The following is a 14,444-nucleotide window of genomic DNA, read 5'->3' on the forward strand; positions in this document are numbered from 1 at the left end:
TCTGACTGCCAGTGAAGCTGTTTGGACGCCGCTATAGAGCGTATGTGAATGAATGAGGAAGGCTGACTAGGTAAAGACTGTTCCGTGGAGGGGCGTGACCTCTTCTGAAGGGGCGTGGTTATGAGGTCACATTTGCCACCTCACAAGGAGCTTCCGGAATAATAGAGCCTGGAACAGTTGGCACTCAGGTATGTGTGTGATCCACGTGTTCACCCTCCTTATTCGGTGTTCAGCTCCTCCTTAAACCAAACCTTTCTTATCACCTATTAAAGGGGCTGTCCATCCACTGGTATACTAAAAGAAGGGCCCAGGTCAGGTAAAAACATGCCCTCCAATGATGGCGTGCTTGTACCTTGGCAACGTCTCAGCTTCCTGATGTCTTGGGCTGAAAAAAGTCTGTTTTAAGTGCAGGGCTTAAAGGGAATCCGTCACCTCATTTTTGGCCTATAAGCTGCGACCACCGCCATCGGGCTTACCTACAGCATTCTGTAATGCTGTAGGTAAGACCCCGCCGTAACCTGAAAGAGAAGAAAAACGAGTTAGGCTATGTGCACACGTGTGGAATTCCTGCAGAAATTTCCGCGAGAATTCCGGAATTCCATTCCACGGGAAATCCGCATTTTAAATTCCCGCGGAAAAACTAGCGATTTGCAAGCGTAATTAGCTTGCAGAATGCTAGCATTTTCCAGGCAATCTGTAGCGTCGCTTGGGAAACTGTTTGACGAGTGTGACCAACTTTTTACTATTGGGCTGCCTCCTATGCAGCATTAGTAGTAAAAAGATCTAATGTTAAAAATAGCTGAAAAAATAAAAAATCGTGTTTTTCTCACCTTCCGGCGTCCCGCGCAGCGTTCCCGATCCTCACGATGCTCTCGGCAGGGCCCGTTCCCGGGGATGCCTTGCGGCAATGACCTTTGATGACATAGCGGTCTCGTGAGTCTCCTCCTCCAGACCCTGGGTACCATCCGCAAATGTTCCGCTTTTCGCATGGTGGGCACAGCCACATGCAAAGTAAGCGGAACAATGCTTTCCTATGTGTGCGGATTTTCCCACGATTCCGCACAAAGAATGAACATGCTGCGTATTTTTCCGCGATGTATAGAAATACATGCAGCCACACACTCCGGTCCGAGTGCCGGCTGCAGTGCTGGGTATTGATGCGAGAGACTCGCGTGAGTTTCTCGCATTACACACGCAAGTGTGACCCCGGCCTTAGGGCCCCGTCACAGATTGCTGCTGAGTCACAAGTTTTGTGACACAACAGCGAGATCGCTGTGTGTGACAGCGATCAGCGACCGGCCCCCCTGCCGGTATCGCTAATCACTGTAGGAAACCTCTGGACGTTTCTTTTGTCTCTGGTCTCCCGCTGGCCAGCACGTATCGCTGCGTGTGACAGGCGGAAGACCAGCGATCTGCTGGTAACTAACGTACACATCGGGTATCCAAGGGACGTGCGTCCCTTGGATACCCAATGTGTACGTTAGTTACCAGCGCGCTGATGCAGGGAGCTGGTAACTAACGTACACATCGGGTATCTAAGGGACGCACATCCCTTGAATACCCGATGTGTACGTTAGTCACCAGCTCCCTGCATCAGCGCGCTGGTAACTAACGAACACAACGACGCCGCGTGCTCGGCGTCGCTGTGCTGATCGCTGATGAAGCTGTCTGTGTGACAGCTTTAGACATTGTTGACAGATGTTCGGCCATTTGTTATGTAGACCTCTCCTGATCAGGTAGATAACAGGAACAAGATAAGCTGGTGGGTCATTGTTCTGCTCACAGTCCACCTGGTGTTTGGTCTGAGTTCACTTTCTTCTTTTGGAATGAATATCTGACTAGTTTGTGTAAGGGGCCCGTCACACATAGCGAGATCGCTGATTTTGTGACGCATCAGCGATCTCACTAGCGATCTCGCTGTGTGTGGTACGCATCAGTGACCGCCCCCCCCCGCTGGGTATCGCTGATCGTGTTCTAATGTCCTGGGCCATTTTTTGATCGTTGGTCTCCCGCTGGCCAGCACGCATCGGTGCGTGTGGCAGCGTGAGAGCAACAATCAGCGAGCTCCCAGCGCTATAAGCAGACGCTGGGAGCTGGTATCCAAGGTAAATATTAGGTAACTAAGCGCGTGCGGCGCTTAGTTACCCGCTGTGTACCTTGGATACCAGCGTGCTCGCGCTGGGAGCTGGTATCCAAGGTAAACAGCGGGTAACTAAGTGCCACGTGTGCTTAGTTACCTCATATTTACCTTGGATGCCAGCTCTCAGCGCGAGCACGCTGGTATCCAAGGTACACAGCGGGTAACTAGGGGACGCGCGTGCTTAGTTACCCGCTATTTACCTTGGATACCAGCGTCCTCGCTGGTCCTGATTGCTGATGTGTCAGCCTGTTTGGCAGCTCACCAGCGATCATGTAGCGATGCACCAGCGATCCTGACAAGGTTGTATCGTTGTCGGGATCGCTGGTGCATCGTTTGGTGTGACGGGACCCTAAGGAAGACCTGAAAAAAGGTCATCAGACCTTCAAAATATATACTTTTCGCAAGTGCAAGGACGCCATCTACTACTCATTTAGAAGGATAGTTACATTTTGGATGAAACCCAATTGCAAAAATTATGTTTAGCCCTGAATACATCTATTTAAGTAAAAGTTATACCCAAAGGCTGGCAACCCCTTTCATAGAACAGGTTACTCAGTGAGAAATATGGGGGGGAAACGCACAAATTAATTTTTTATTCTCAGCCCAAAAATATTTCTTAGTACAATTTCTCCCACATAGAACAAGGCCTCATGGTCACATGCTCACTAACTTTGCGGTCCCTCTCCCCGTGCTGAGGATCGGTTGGGGTGCATTCATCTTGTTGCTCTAGGGGCGTCACTTGTTTTGTCCACTTCTCCTTCTACGATTTAGGTGGATGTGATGGCACAATGGCTGGGAAGATGAAGACCCTGCTGGACAATTTGGACCAATTTCTAGAAGTTCTGGCGTTGTCTCAGAGCGTTCATGCCAAAGATTGGGATATCCTACATGTCCAGCGAGCTCTTGAATGGGGAACTTATTTTCAGCATGTCCACCATCAGTACAAAGCAAATAAACCTCTTAGAAACTCAATAGAAGCTCATCTTACCGGGAAGAACGAAGAACTTTCTGGATATCTGAAAACTTACCATCACGTTACCTTTGATGACCTGAGTAAAGGCTGGAATCTTCTGTGTATGTATCTCCTCCAGAACAAGGCTCTTCCTGATACCGTATTCAAGTATGTGACCGAACTGCTCAGAAGCTCCGAATCCAAAGGTGCCGAGTCTATGAGTTTAACCCATGTGATATCCCAAAAAGTGGCCTCACAACTACTTCTAGCTCTTCCTCTATTGGCTTCTGAAGGATTTTATGAGTTATCAGACAACCCTATACTAATGACACAAGCCAACCTCCTGCAAAAACGTCTAGAAGGACGATTGGAGTTGTCAGAAGACAACCAAAAGTCCTCCATTGTCTCAGATATTCTTGGCCGGATTTCCAGACCACATGTCTACCACCTGTTAGTAGCTGTTCTTTTATCTAACAAAGCATCTGAACACCAGGACCCCATATCTTATCTTCTCCTGGATTGGGTTCTGTCAGATGAGGATCTCTCTGCTGGCCTTTTCATGAATGTAAGGTGCCAGGTCCTGGCGAGGTTAAGCTTCATGTCCTTCAAGTTTAGTAACATCTACATGGAATACTTGGTTAAGATGGGGAGTAGTATGGAACCAGACCTGGGTTGTGGGAAATGGGTCAGTGACTACTTTAACCTGACTTTTGATGGATTGATGGAGCATTATAAGTGTCTGATGAAAGGACCTGAAGAGTTAAAAGACTCCATATTGACTAAACTTCGGACCCTAAAAAATAAAGATGGGAACTATGATGTGCCTGGTGTCAGTATATGGACCGATGTACTGGCTGAAATACAGAAACTTTAAAATATTTTTTTGCGTTTTCATAGTTTGTTTTTCATTATGTGATAAAAATGACTCATCTGCAGTCCTGACATATCTGTTTTAGGCTATGTTCTCATGTCCAGTAGTGATCAGTTAGAACAGATCCAGTAGTAATCCGTTGGCAAAAAAGTTGTGCAGACACAATGTCTTAATCTGTTTCTAAATAATTGATATCTGTGGCTTGTTTTTTTTTTTAATATTGAAGTCTATGAAAAATGAGTCTGTTAATTAGCCATCCCATTATTCTTTCATTTGTAATGGATCCGGTTTTTCCTTACTGGATCCAGTTACTGGCACTGGAAAATCCTCACAACACACGATGTGAGGATTAACAAGTCAAGAACAAAAATCATGAAACAATACAAGTTACCGCCTGGTACAGGAGGAGAGAGGACCCTCACAGTCTACAAGGGATGGGTGAGTATACAGTGGGTGAGAGTAGAGCTGGTCATCCATTGGTTTTCTGGAATGAGGGTTTCTGCAAGTTGTACGCTTGCCGGAAGAGGTAGGTCTTCAGGTTCCTTTTGAAGGTTTCCATTGTAGGCGAGAGTCTGATATGTTGTGGTAGAGAGTTCCTGAGTAGGGGGAATGCACGGGAAAAATCTAGTATGCAATAGATGGAAGAGGAGATAAGACGGGAGTAGAGAAGGAGATCTTGTGAAGTTTGGAGATTGCGTGTACGTAAGTACCGGGAGACTAGATCATAGATGTGTGTGGAGGAGACTGACTGCTTGTGGATGGCTTTGTATGTCATGGTTAGGGTTTTGAACTGGAGTCTCTGGGCAATAAAGAGCCAGGGAAGGGATTGACACAGGAGAGAGGCCAGGGAATAACGGGGGGGGGGGGGGGGGGAGATTAGTCACGCAGCAAAGTGAGGACACAGCAGGAGATGATGAGGGCATGGACTAGGGTTTTTGCAAATTCTTAGTTAAGGAATGTGCTGATCTGAGAAAATATTTTTGATTTGGAGTCGGCAAGAAGTGGAAATGGGTTGGATATGTGGTTTGAATGAGAGGACAGAGTCAATGGTTACCCCGAGGCAGCGGGACTGGGGAGTGTGAGCAGCCATTGACTTTGATGGATAGGTCAGTTGAGTGAGATGGGGGAAAGATGATGAATTCTGTTTTGTCCATGTTACGTTTTAGAAACTGGGCTGAGAAGAAGGATCAAATAGCTGACAGACATTGTAGGATTCTGGTGATATCAGGGTAGATTTGTGTGATATTGAAAGCCGTGATACTCTATGAGCTGTCTCAAGCCAAAAGTGTACATGGAGAAGAACAGGGGCCCTAGAACTGAACCTTGGGGGACTCCGATAGGGGGCAAGATGATGAGGAGGAGGTGTGTGAATGGGAGGAATGTCTGGTCTGTTAGGTATGAAGAGATCCTAGATAAGGATCAAGTCTGTGATGCCAAGAGATGAGAGAACCTGTAGAAATAGGGCATAGTTCACCAGGTTAAAGGCAGAGGATAAGTCCAAGAGGAGGGGTATTGGAGTCTGTACTCCTCTCTAATATCACTAATGGAAGCCTCTGCTGTTTTTAATCAACAAAAAAATACTACTTATAAAAACATTAATTTTTATTAATTATACATTAAAAAGGTTTATCTGTAGAAACCTTACACATGCAAGAAATCTGGGAACAAGGTATGGGTCTATTTTATAACTCTTTATGGCAGTAATGGATGGTGTTGTAACAACAAAGAGAATAGTTAGCCAAAAGATATTGATAACCTCATGCTGAAGTCTCCTGTAGAGTCCCTCATAAGAAAAATACACTGCCTAGCCACGGAGGTTGGCACCCCAGTTATGCAATTGGCGCCCCCCGCTCAACGTCTATTCTCCTGCTTATAGCCTACTAGTAGGCCCTATAGCTAATAGTATTTAATTGGTGAAAAAATGCCAAATGAGACGGTAGACCCGATAAGCCAAGGAACTGACAGCACAAGAATACACCAATAACCTGCTACAGTAAATAGCAACCAAGTCAGAGAATATATACAAATATTTTTTACACACCTTTAATTAAAATCATCGTATATTCAAGAAGGTTGTCAAGATCCAGGTTGGATCTGACAGATTAACCCCTTCACTACCAAGGGTGGTTTGCACGTTAACTCCCGGGCCAATTTTTACAATTCTGACCACTGTACCTTTATGAGGTAATAACTCTGGAACGCTTCCATGGATCCCGGTGATTCTGACATTGTTTTCTCGTGACATATTGTACTTCATGTTAGTGGTAAAATTTCATTCAAATAACTTGCGTTTATTTGTGAAAAAAACGGAAAATTTGGAGAAAATTTTTAAAATTTTGCAATATTCCAAATTTGAATTTTTATGCCCTTAAATCACAGAGATATGGCACACAAAAAAAAACTTGATAAGTAACATTTCCCACATGTTTACTTTACATCAGCACAATTTTGGAACCAAAATTTTTTTTTGTTAGGAAGTTATAGGGGTTAAAAATTGACCAGCGATTTCTCATTTTTGCAACACCATTTTATTTTTACGGACCACATCACATTTGAAGCCACTTTGCGGGGTGTATATGATAGAAAATACCCAAAAGTGACACCATTCTAAAAACTGCACCCCTTAAGATGCTCAAAACCACATACAAGAAGTTTATTAACCCTTTAGGTGCGTCACAGGAATTTTTTGAATATTTAAAAAAAAAATTAACATTTAACTTTTTTTCACAAAAAAAATACTTCAGGTTCAATTTTTTTTTCATTTTACCAAGGGTAACAGGAGAAATTGGACTGCAAAAGTTATTGTGCAATTTGTCTTGAGTACGCTGATACCCGATATGTGGGGGGGAATCACTGTTTCGGCGCATGGCAGAGCTCAGAAGGGAAGGAGCGCCGTTTGAGTTTTTCAATGCAAAAGTGGCTGGAATTCAGATCGGACGCCATGTTGCGTTTGGAGAGCCCCTGATGTGCCTAAACAGTGGAAACCCCCCACAAGTGACCCCATTTTGGAAACTAGACCCCCCAAGGAACTTATCTAGATATATGGTGAGGGCTTCACATAAGTTTATAACGTACAGCGGTACAATTAAAAAATCATATTTTTTCCACAAAAATGATCTTTTCACCCCCAATTTTCATTTTACCAAGGGTAGCAGGACCCTAAAAGTTATTGTGCAATTTGTCCTGAGTACGCTGATACCCCACATGTTGGGGTAAACCACTATTTGGGCGCAAGGCAGAGCTCGGAAGGGAAGGAGCGCCATTTGACATTTTTGGCTGGAATTGAGATCGGACACCATGTCGCGATTGGAAAACCCCTGATGTACCAAAACAGTGGAAACCCCCCACAAATTACACCATTTTGGAAACTAGACCCCTCAAGGAACTTATATAGATGTGTGGTGAGAACTTTGAACCCACAAGGGCTTCACAGAAGTTTATAACGCCCGGGCGTGAAAATAAAAAAATCATTTTTTTCCACAAAAATGATATTTCTGCCCCCAATTTTTTTTTTTCCTAAGGGTAACAGGAGAAATTGGACCGCAAAAGTTGTTTTGCAATTTGTCCTGAGTAGGCTGATACCCCATATGTGGGGATAAAACACTGTTTGGGCGAATGGCAGAGTTTGGAAGGAGCACCATTTGACTTTTTCAACGCAGAATTGGCCGGAATTGAGATCAGACGCCATGTTGCATTTGGAGAGCACCTGATGTGCCCAAACAGTGGAAACACCTAATTCTAACTCCAACCCTAACCTCAACACACCCCTAACCCTAATCCTAGCCCTAATCCTAACCCTAGCCCTAATGGGAAAATGGAAAGAAATACATTTTCTTTTAATTTTATTATTTTTCCCCAACTAAGGGGGTGATAACGGGGGGTTTGATTTACTATTTATGGCGGTTTTTATATTTGGCAGCTGTCACACGCTAAAAGACACTTTTTATTGTAAAAATAGTTTTTGCATCACCACATATTGAGAGCTATAATTTTTCCATATTTTGACCCACCGAGTCAAGTGAGGTCTTATTTTTTGCGGGACGAGTTGACGTTTTTATTGGTACCATTTTCGGGCACGTGACATTTTTTGATCGCTTTTTATTTTGTTTTTTGGGACGCAGAATTTACAAAAACCAGCGTTTCATGAATTTCTTTTTGGTGGTGCGTTTACGCCGTTCCGGGTGCGGTAAAATTTATAAGGCGGTTTTATTCTTCGGGTCAGTACGGTTACAGCGATACCTCATTTAGGTCTTTTTTTATGTTTTGGCGCTTTTATGCTATGAAAACAATTTTATATAAAAAATAATTATTTTTGCATCACTTTATTCTGCAAGCTGTAACTTTTTTATTTTTTCGCTGATGATGCTGTGTGGCAGCTCGTTTTTTGCGGGACAAGATGACGTTTTCAGCGGTACCATGGATATTTATATGCGTCTTTTTGATCGTGCGTTATTGCACTTTTTGTTCGGCGGTATGATAATAAATCATTATTTTTTGCTTCGTTTTATTTTTTAAGGGGTTCGCTTAAGGGGTTAACTATTGTGACAGTTTTATAGGGCGGGTCGTTACGGACGCGGCGATACCAAATATGTGTACTTTTATTGTTTTTTTTTTTTTTTTATTTCCAAAAAATGAATTTATTGGGGAATATTTTTTTTTTATTATTTTTTTTTTTTAAATTATTTTTACTCCTTTTTTTTTTTTTTTACCTTATTACAATGTCCCAGGGGGGACATAACTGTCCTGTGACAGATCGCTGATCTGTCACATCACAGATCACTGTGACAGATCAGCGATCTGTCACAGGCAGTCCGGAAGGCTTCCTCATGCCTGCGCTTTTCAGGCACTGAGGAAGCCAGCTTCCTGCAGGCCCCCGGAGGTCCCCGTCGCCATATTGGATCCGGGGACCTGCAGGAAAGGAGCCCCCCGCAGCAGCGCTGCACATTGCGCTGCCGTGGGGTGCTCAGGGAAGCACGGAGGGAGCCCCCTCCCTGCCGATGCTTCCCTTTAACCCCCGGTACACCGCGATCGTGTTTGATCGTGGTGTGCAAGTGGTTAACGTGTCGGGGGCGGTCCGTGACCGCCCCTGACACATTGTGCCGGGTGTCAGCTGTGATAATTAGCTGACACCCGGCCGCGATCAGCGGCGCTCACCACGTGGGCGCCGCTGATCGCTGTGACGTAATATTCCGTCCATGGAAATTAGGTCCAGGGTCACATGGATGGAATATTACGTCCATTGTAGGTAAGGGGTTAAATGCACAAAATATCCTTTTTTTTTTTTTCCTTTGGCTGTGTGCCAAATGTGGTTTTGCCCCCGGTGGCCATGAGGGTCATTGCATTGTGGTGATTTCAGTTGTAGTTTTCCCCCCGGTGGCCATTAGGGTCATTGCTCTCTGGTTACCTTAGTTTGTGCATGTAATTATGTAACAGGTGTGATTGCTCTATAAAAGAGTATCAGGTGTGTTAATCACTGTTGGTGTTAAGTTCCTCATTTGCAAGCAAGCCTGGGTAAAGAATGGAGCGCAAGGAGAGTCACAGGCAGCCCAGTCAGAGTGCTGGAGTAGCAGCTATGGTGTCTGCAAGGAGGGCTGGCATGGATTGGAGTGTCAGCTATGGTGTCTGCAAGGAGGGCTGGGATTGCTTGGTGGAGTGGCAGCTATGGTGTAGAGTTGCACTCAGAATGCTGGACTCGGTTGCGGAAGCTGGACTCAAAATGATGGACTCTTTGGCAGAAAAGCTGGACTCATTTGCTGGTCTCTGTTTCTGGACGGCTGCACGCAGGTGTGGACTCTGTTTGCTCCAAGGCTGCACTATGGTGCTGAGAAGATCCGTTGCTGGACAGTGCACCCAGATGTTGGACTCGGTGGAGGAAAAGATGCACGCAGGTGGTGGGCTCTGTTGCTGGGAGCGTAAGCAACTGAGCAAAGCTAAATGGTGTTCCCCTGTTATGTCATTTTTCCTTGTGTGTGTTTAGTGCAGTGGTGGGATTAGTTTCCGCACCGACCATTTCCCTAGTGAGGGTTTAGGTGCAGGGCGAGCTAGGGATATTAGGTATCCTGATCGGCGCCTGGTGCGGAATCAGCCTAGGGAACGTTAGGAGTGAAGAGACACTGACTCGGGAGTGCAGGAGGTCTCCACTTCCCCGTTCCCTATCGCAGGGCCACCATTGTTATTGTTACCCAGGTTTTCCCTATTCCCTTGTCTTATTGTATTAGTTATCGGCCTGTGGGCCGTGTCACATAGGACAATTACACGTGCCGTGTCCTGTTGTATCAGTTACTGGCCTGCTGGCCGTGTCACTCAGGACGGGGGACGTGACAAAGGTGTTTTATTCCTTATGCATGTCAACACAATGAAAACCAGGTAACGTGAAATGGCTACCACATGTGCATTTGTATAATGTTCAAAAGAACTCAAAGCGTTTTCCCCTTTGTTTGTCTCTCAAAGGTTCATCAGGAGTAAAGTATTGACTTAGTAATACTTAGGTGACAGATGGTGCTTCACTCATAGGAGGTGCTGCCCTCTCCCCTTAGTGCCTTAAGGTGAGTCCCTTCCACCATTCAGAAAGGGAATATTAATTGCACTTTCAAAATATTTTACCATAATTACATTTTTGAAATTTTGATCAATAAGGATCAGAAGACTCAGACTGTCTACGGTGAGCTCTTAGTCTCTAAAAGGAGTTGAGTGGCCAACTGAGTGCTGGGGCACCTTTGGTCATTGTATTTGATTGGTTCAGATCTATTTGATTGTTTTTCCTATGTGATCCGGGAGCAGATACTCTGTAGGGAGAAGTAAGGACAGATACCCTGATTCCAGCAGTCTGTTACTAGGCTCTGTTTTGGAGTTTAAATTAAATCAATGTTTTATCAGCAAGAGATTCACTAGAGGACTATGTGTCTTATTACTCCTAGTCCAACCCCATTCTCACCACTGACTAGCAGCTTTATGTCAATCCACTATGTACACTAAAAGCAGCCAATCAGTGCTGTGGGGCGGGGTTATACACAGCTCAGCTTTTGAGCTCAGCTAGGCCTGCAGCAAAGAAAACTGGAATTCTATCACAACTGCTGCACCCAGTAAACTAGGTGTGATACATAGCTGGAATCGGGATCTCTGCCTCTACCTTATGCTTCTCTTAGATGAGGTAGCAAAAACCTGCAGACAGATTACTTTTAAAGTCTTAAGACTAATATTGTGGAGGGTTGTACCCCCTCAAGCACCCTTGGCTATCAGCTATTATCACCAATAATGGCTGCAGACTGTGATGCATTTCTTCTGTATCAACCACTCCCAAGACCAATGTGGCACTACAGGGCGACTGTTCAAATGAATGTGTCTTCATGCCCCGACTGATAAAGGGGAGTCTGGGCTATAGGCCACTGCTAGGGCACCTTAACAGGAGTTACACGGAGACAAGACTCTTTCTTGGAAATAACACATATAGTTACATAGGTTGAAAAAAGACCTTGACAGGCAGAGATGCTTACTTGTATAGACAGGCCTCAATACAAATGCACTAACAGGGAGCAGCGGACCCAAGTAAAATGGCAACTGCACAGGTGCAATAATACCTAATGAAACAGCCAGCCTACAATCAGGGATTGGCCGTGTACCAATACCTTACATATATTGATATGTTTTTGTGCACTTTTCAGGGTGCAGTTGGACCCAAATGGTTCTGTAAGCTGTGGCCTCTGTTCACACGGGATGCATTCTAGTTGGCACTGGGCATCCCCCCTATATGGTGTTACTAAGAGGTTGTGAACCAGAAGCCCTGCATTCGCTGTGTGAGCACTGCCACATGCGGACTATTTCTTCTGCACTGGTGTACCACACGGCCAATCCCTGATTGTAGGCTGGCTGTTTCATTTGGTATTTATGCAGCTGTGCAGCTGCCATTTTACTTGGGTCCGCTGCACCCTGCTAGTGCACTTGTCTATACAAGTAAGCATCTCTGCCTGTTTTGTTTTTTTCTCAAATATTGGAGGATTCTTTCCTCTTTCTGTGGTTTTCATGTTAGAGTAGGACTGGCAAGTGTAAGGAACTTTGACGTTAGTTTGCCAGCTTACGTATTATGGCCATAATATTAACCAATACCTTACATATATTGATATGCTTTTGTGCACTTTTCAGGGTGCAGTTGGGCCCAAATGGTTCTATAAGCTGTGGCCTCTGTTCACACGGGATGCGTTATAGTTAGCACTGGACAGCCCCCCTATATGGTGTTACTAAGAGGCTGTGAACCATATGCTCTGCATTCCCTATGTGAGCACTGCCACATACGGATTATATTTTTTTGCACTGGTGTGCCACACAGCCAATCCCTGATTGTAGGCTGGCTGTTTCATTAGGTATTATTGCACCTGTGCAGTTGCCATTTTACTTGGGTCCGCTGCACCCTGTTAGTGCATTTGTATTGAGGCCTGTCTATACAAGTAAGCATCTCTGCCTGCAGGGCTGTGGAGTCGGAGCTCATTTTGGTGGAGTCTGAGTTGGAGTCGGTATAAAATGGTCCGACTCCTAAAATATATAATAAATTGGGTACAGTAGTTCAATGCAGAATGTGCTGAATATTTTTTCATAGGAATTTGGGAAAGTTATGAAATATCCTATAAATGACTGTTCTATTCCTGATCTAAGGCTACATTCAAACACAGCGTTTTTGCTGCGTTTTTTGAGGATACGTTTTTCAGCTGCAAAAGCAGATCAGGTTTTTAAAAAATCGCATCACCTGATAGGTTTTTGAGCTCATAGATAATGTTTTCAATAGCAAAAGCAGATTAGAAATCTGCTCTATCTATCCATTTATCCATATCTGTCTATCCATATCTTATCTGTACCAAAAAGAATGAAAGCCGGGTAGCACACAGACTAACACTCCTTTTTTTTTTTTTTTTTAGCACCAGTCAGGTACACCTCATAGCTGCCCAAAAGGACGCCCAGGACAGGCATTGCTCGTCTTTAGTAACACATCAACATCAGCTGATAGTTGGAATAAATAGACTGCATTCACCACATCTTAAGGTGCAGGCTTTATTTTCAAGTGTAGTGGTGTGCAGTATAAGGTTCTGCAGCAGCTGAGGTGTGCAGTATGAGGTTCTGCGGAACAGTATGAGGTTCTGCCCCCCTCCCCTAGTTTTGATCCTGACTAAAACCGTTTCTTATAGATATGGCGAACCCTCAGGTAACCCTGAATGAAGGTCAATGGACACAGGTGGCTGAACTGAAGGAATTGCTTAATCAGCTATTTACCGTGACTATAAAATTACAAGCTGAGGATTTAAGTCCTGGCATTTTCATAAGGGAGTGGAAGAACTTGCTATTTTCCCTGTCCCAAAGAGGAGATTTAATCGCAGATGGCATTTCTGCTTCAATGAAACGGAGAGATACACAGCTATTGGAAAATAAAATTTTTCTGGCAGCTGTTTATGTGGACCCAAGTCATCGTATACTGCTTGATGATCAACAGCTTACTAAAGGAAAAGAAGAGTGGCCTACAGGAGGACTGCCAGGCGCAAGAGGACTTGGGTCCTGACAGTGCTACTGCTGCCATATCTTCATCCTCATCAGATGAGGAGTTTGACTTTGACAAGTATTTGGATGATATGGAGCAGGCAAAGCGTTGCCTCAAGGAAAAAGATTTCACTCCGTCTCCTATAGCAAGCAGATTGACCATATTTCAGCAAAATGTTTCACTTGCTCTCAAAGAAAAAGAAAAATTCAACCGTTCATCAAAACTGACTGTGCATGAGGCAATTCCTTTATACCCGTAAATTGTTAGAGATGTTGCCCATGTGGTTACGGCTTTGCCTCCAACCCAAGTTACTGTAGAGAGGTTGTTCTATAGCCTTAAAATTATTAGGTCAGATTTGAGGTCATCTATGAAGAAGGATCTGAGGGAGGCAATTCTATTTCTTAGGACAAATTCCTAGACTGCACAAATGTTATTTAGCATGTTTTTGTTGAAAACTGTTTTTTGCCACTTACATAGTTTATTACATAGTGATATATATATATATATATACTGTATATATATATATGTAATCGATATTTACATAGTGTATTACATATTTACAATTTATTACAGTTTTTTGTGTTCTAAAGTTGTATTCCAATAAATATATATTATGTTCTATCTAAATGTCTTGATTATTGTATCGTAAAAATCATTAAGTGTCTGATGTTCACACTGTACTACAATAAATTTTTCACTTAAATATAAGCAATATATGTTGGGAGTCGGAGGTGGAGTCGGAGGAAGGGAAATTGAGGAGTCCACAGCCCTGTCTGCCTGTTTTGTTTTTTTCTCAAGTATTGGAAGATTCTTTCCTCTTTCTGTGGTTTTCATGAAAAAAGACCTTGGTCCACTAAGTTCAACCTTCCTCCACTAATTATGCATTTTTTTGTCGCTAAATTATCTCTAACCCCATCTTTTACTAATATAGGAGAATTTTGTATATTTTTTCTTTATTTGC

At 43.9% G+C, this 14,444-nt stretch overlaps 1 protein-coding gene and 1 long non-coding RNA gene across 2 annotated transcripts; both read left to right on the forward strand.

Moving 5' to 3' along the window:
* Positions 1 to 4: 4 nt before the first annotated feature.
* FANCF (FA complementation group F) lies at positions 5 to 4,027 on the forward strand. Its single transcript, XM_073549343.1, has 2 exons — positions 5 to 188; positions 2,912 to 4,027. Exon 2 carries the CDS (start codon positions 2,929 to 2,931, stop codon positions 3,964 to 3,966), a length of 1,038 nt encoding a protein of 345 aa, XP_073405444.1. The 5' UTR covers positions 5 to 188; positions 2,912 to 2,928; the 3' UTR covers positions 3,967 to 4,027.
* Positions 4,028 to 4,848: 821 nt separating this feature from the next.
* Positions 4,849 to 14,104, forward strand: LOC141052126 (uncharacterized). The gene is made up of 2 exons (XR_012220751.1): positions 4,849 to 10,508; positions 12,870 to 14,104. It is a non-coding gene; the product is annotated as an uncharacterized lncRNA (long non-coding RNA).
* Positions 14,105 to 14,444: the final 340 nt, after the last annotated feature.

This window comes from Dendrobates tinctorius, unplaced genomic scaffold, assembly GCF_039654945.1.
Source record: "Dendrobates tinctorius isolate UK_male_01 unplaced genomic scaffold, ASM3965494v1 ptg000158l, whole genome shotgun sequence".
Classification (NCBI taxonomy): domain Eukaryota; kingdom Metazoa; phylum Chordata; class Amphibia; order Anura; family Dendrobatidae; genus Dendrobates; species Dendrobates tinctorius.

Coding starts and splice junctions, on each gene's coding strand:
- FANCF (XM_073549343.1), top strand. CDS start 2,929: ATGGCTGGGAAGATGAAGACCCTGCTGGACAATTTGGACCAATTTCTA.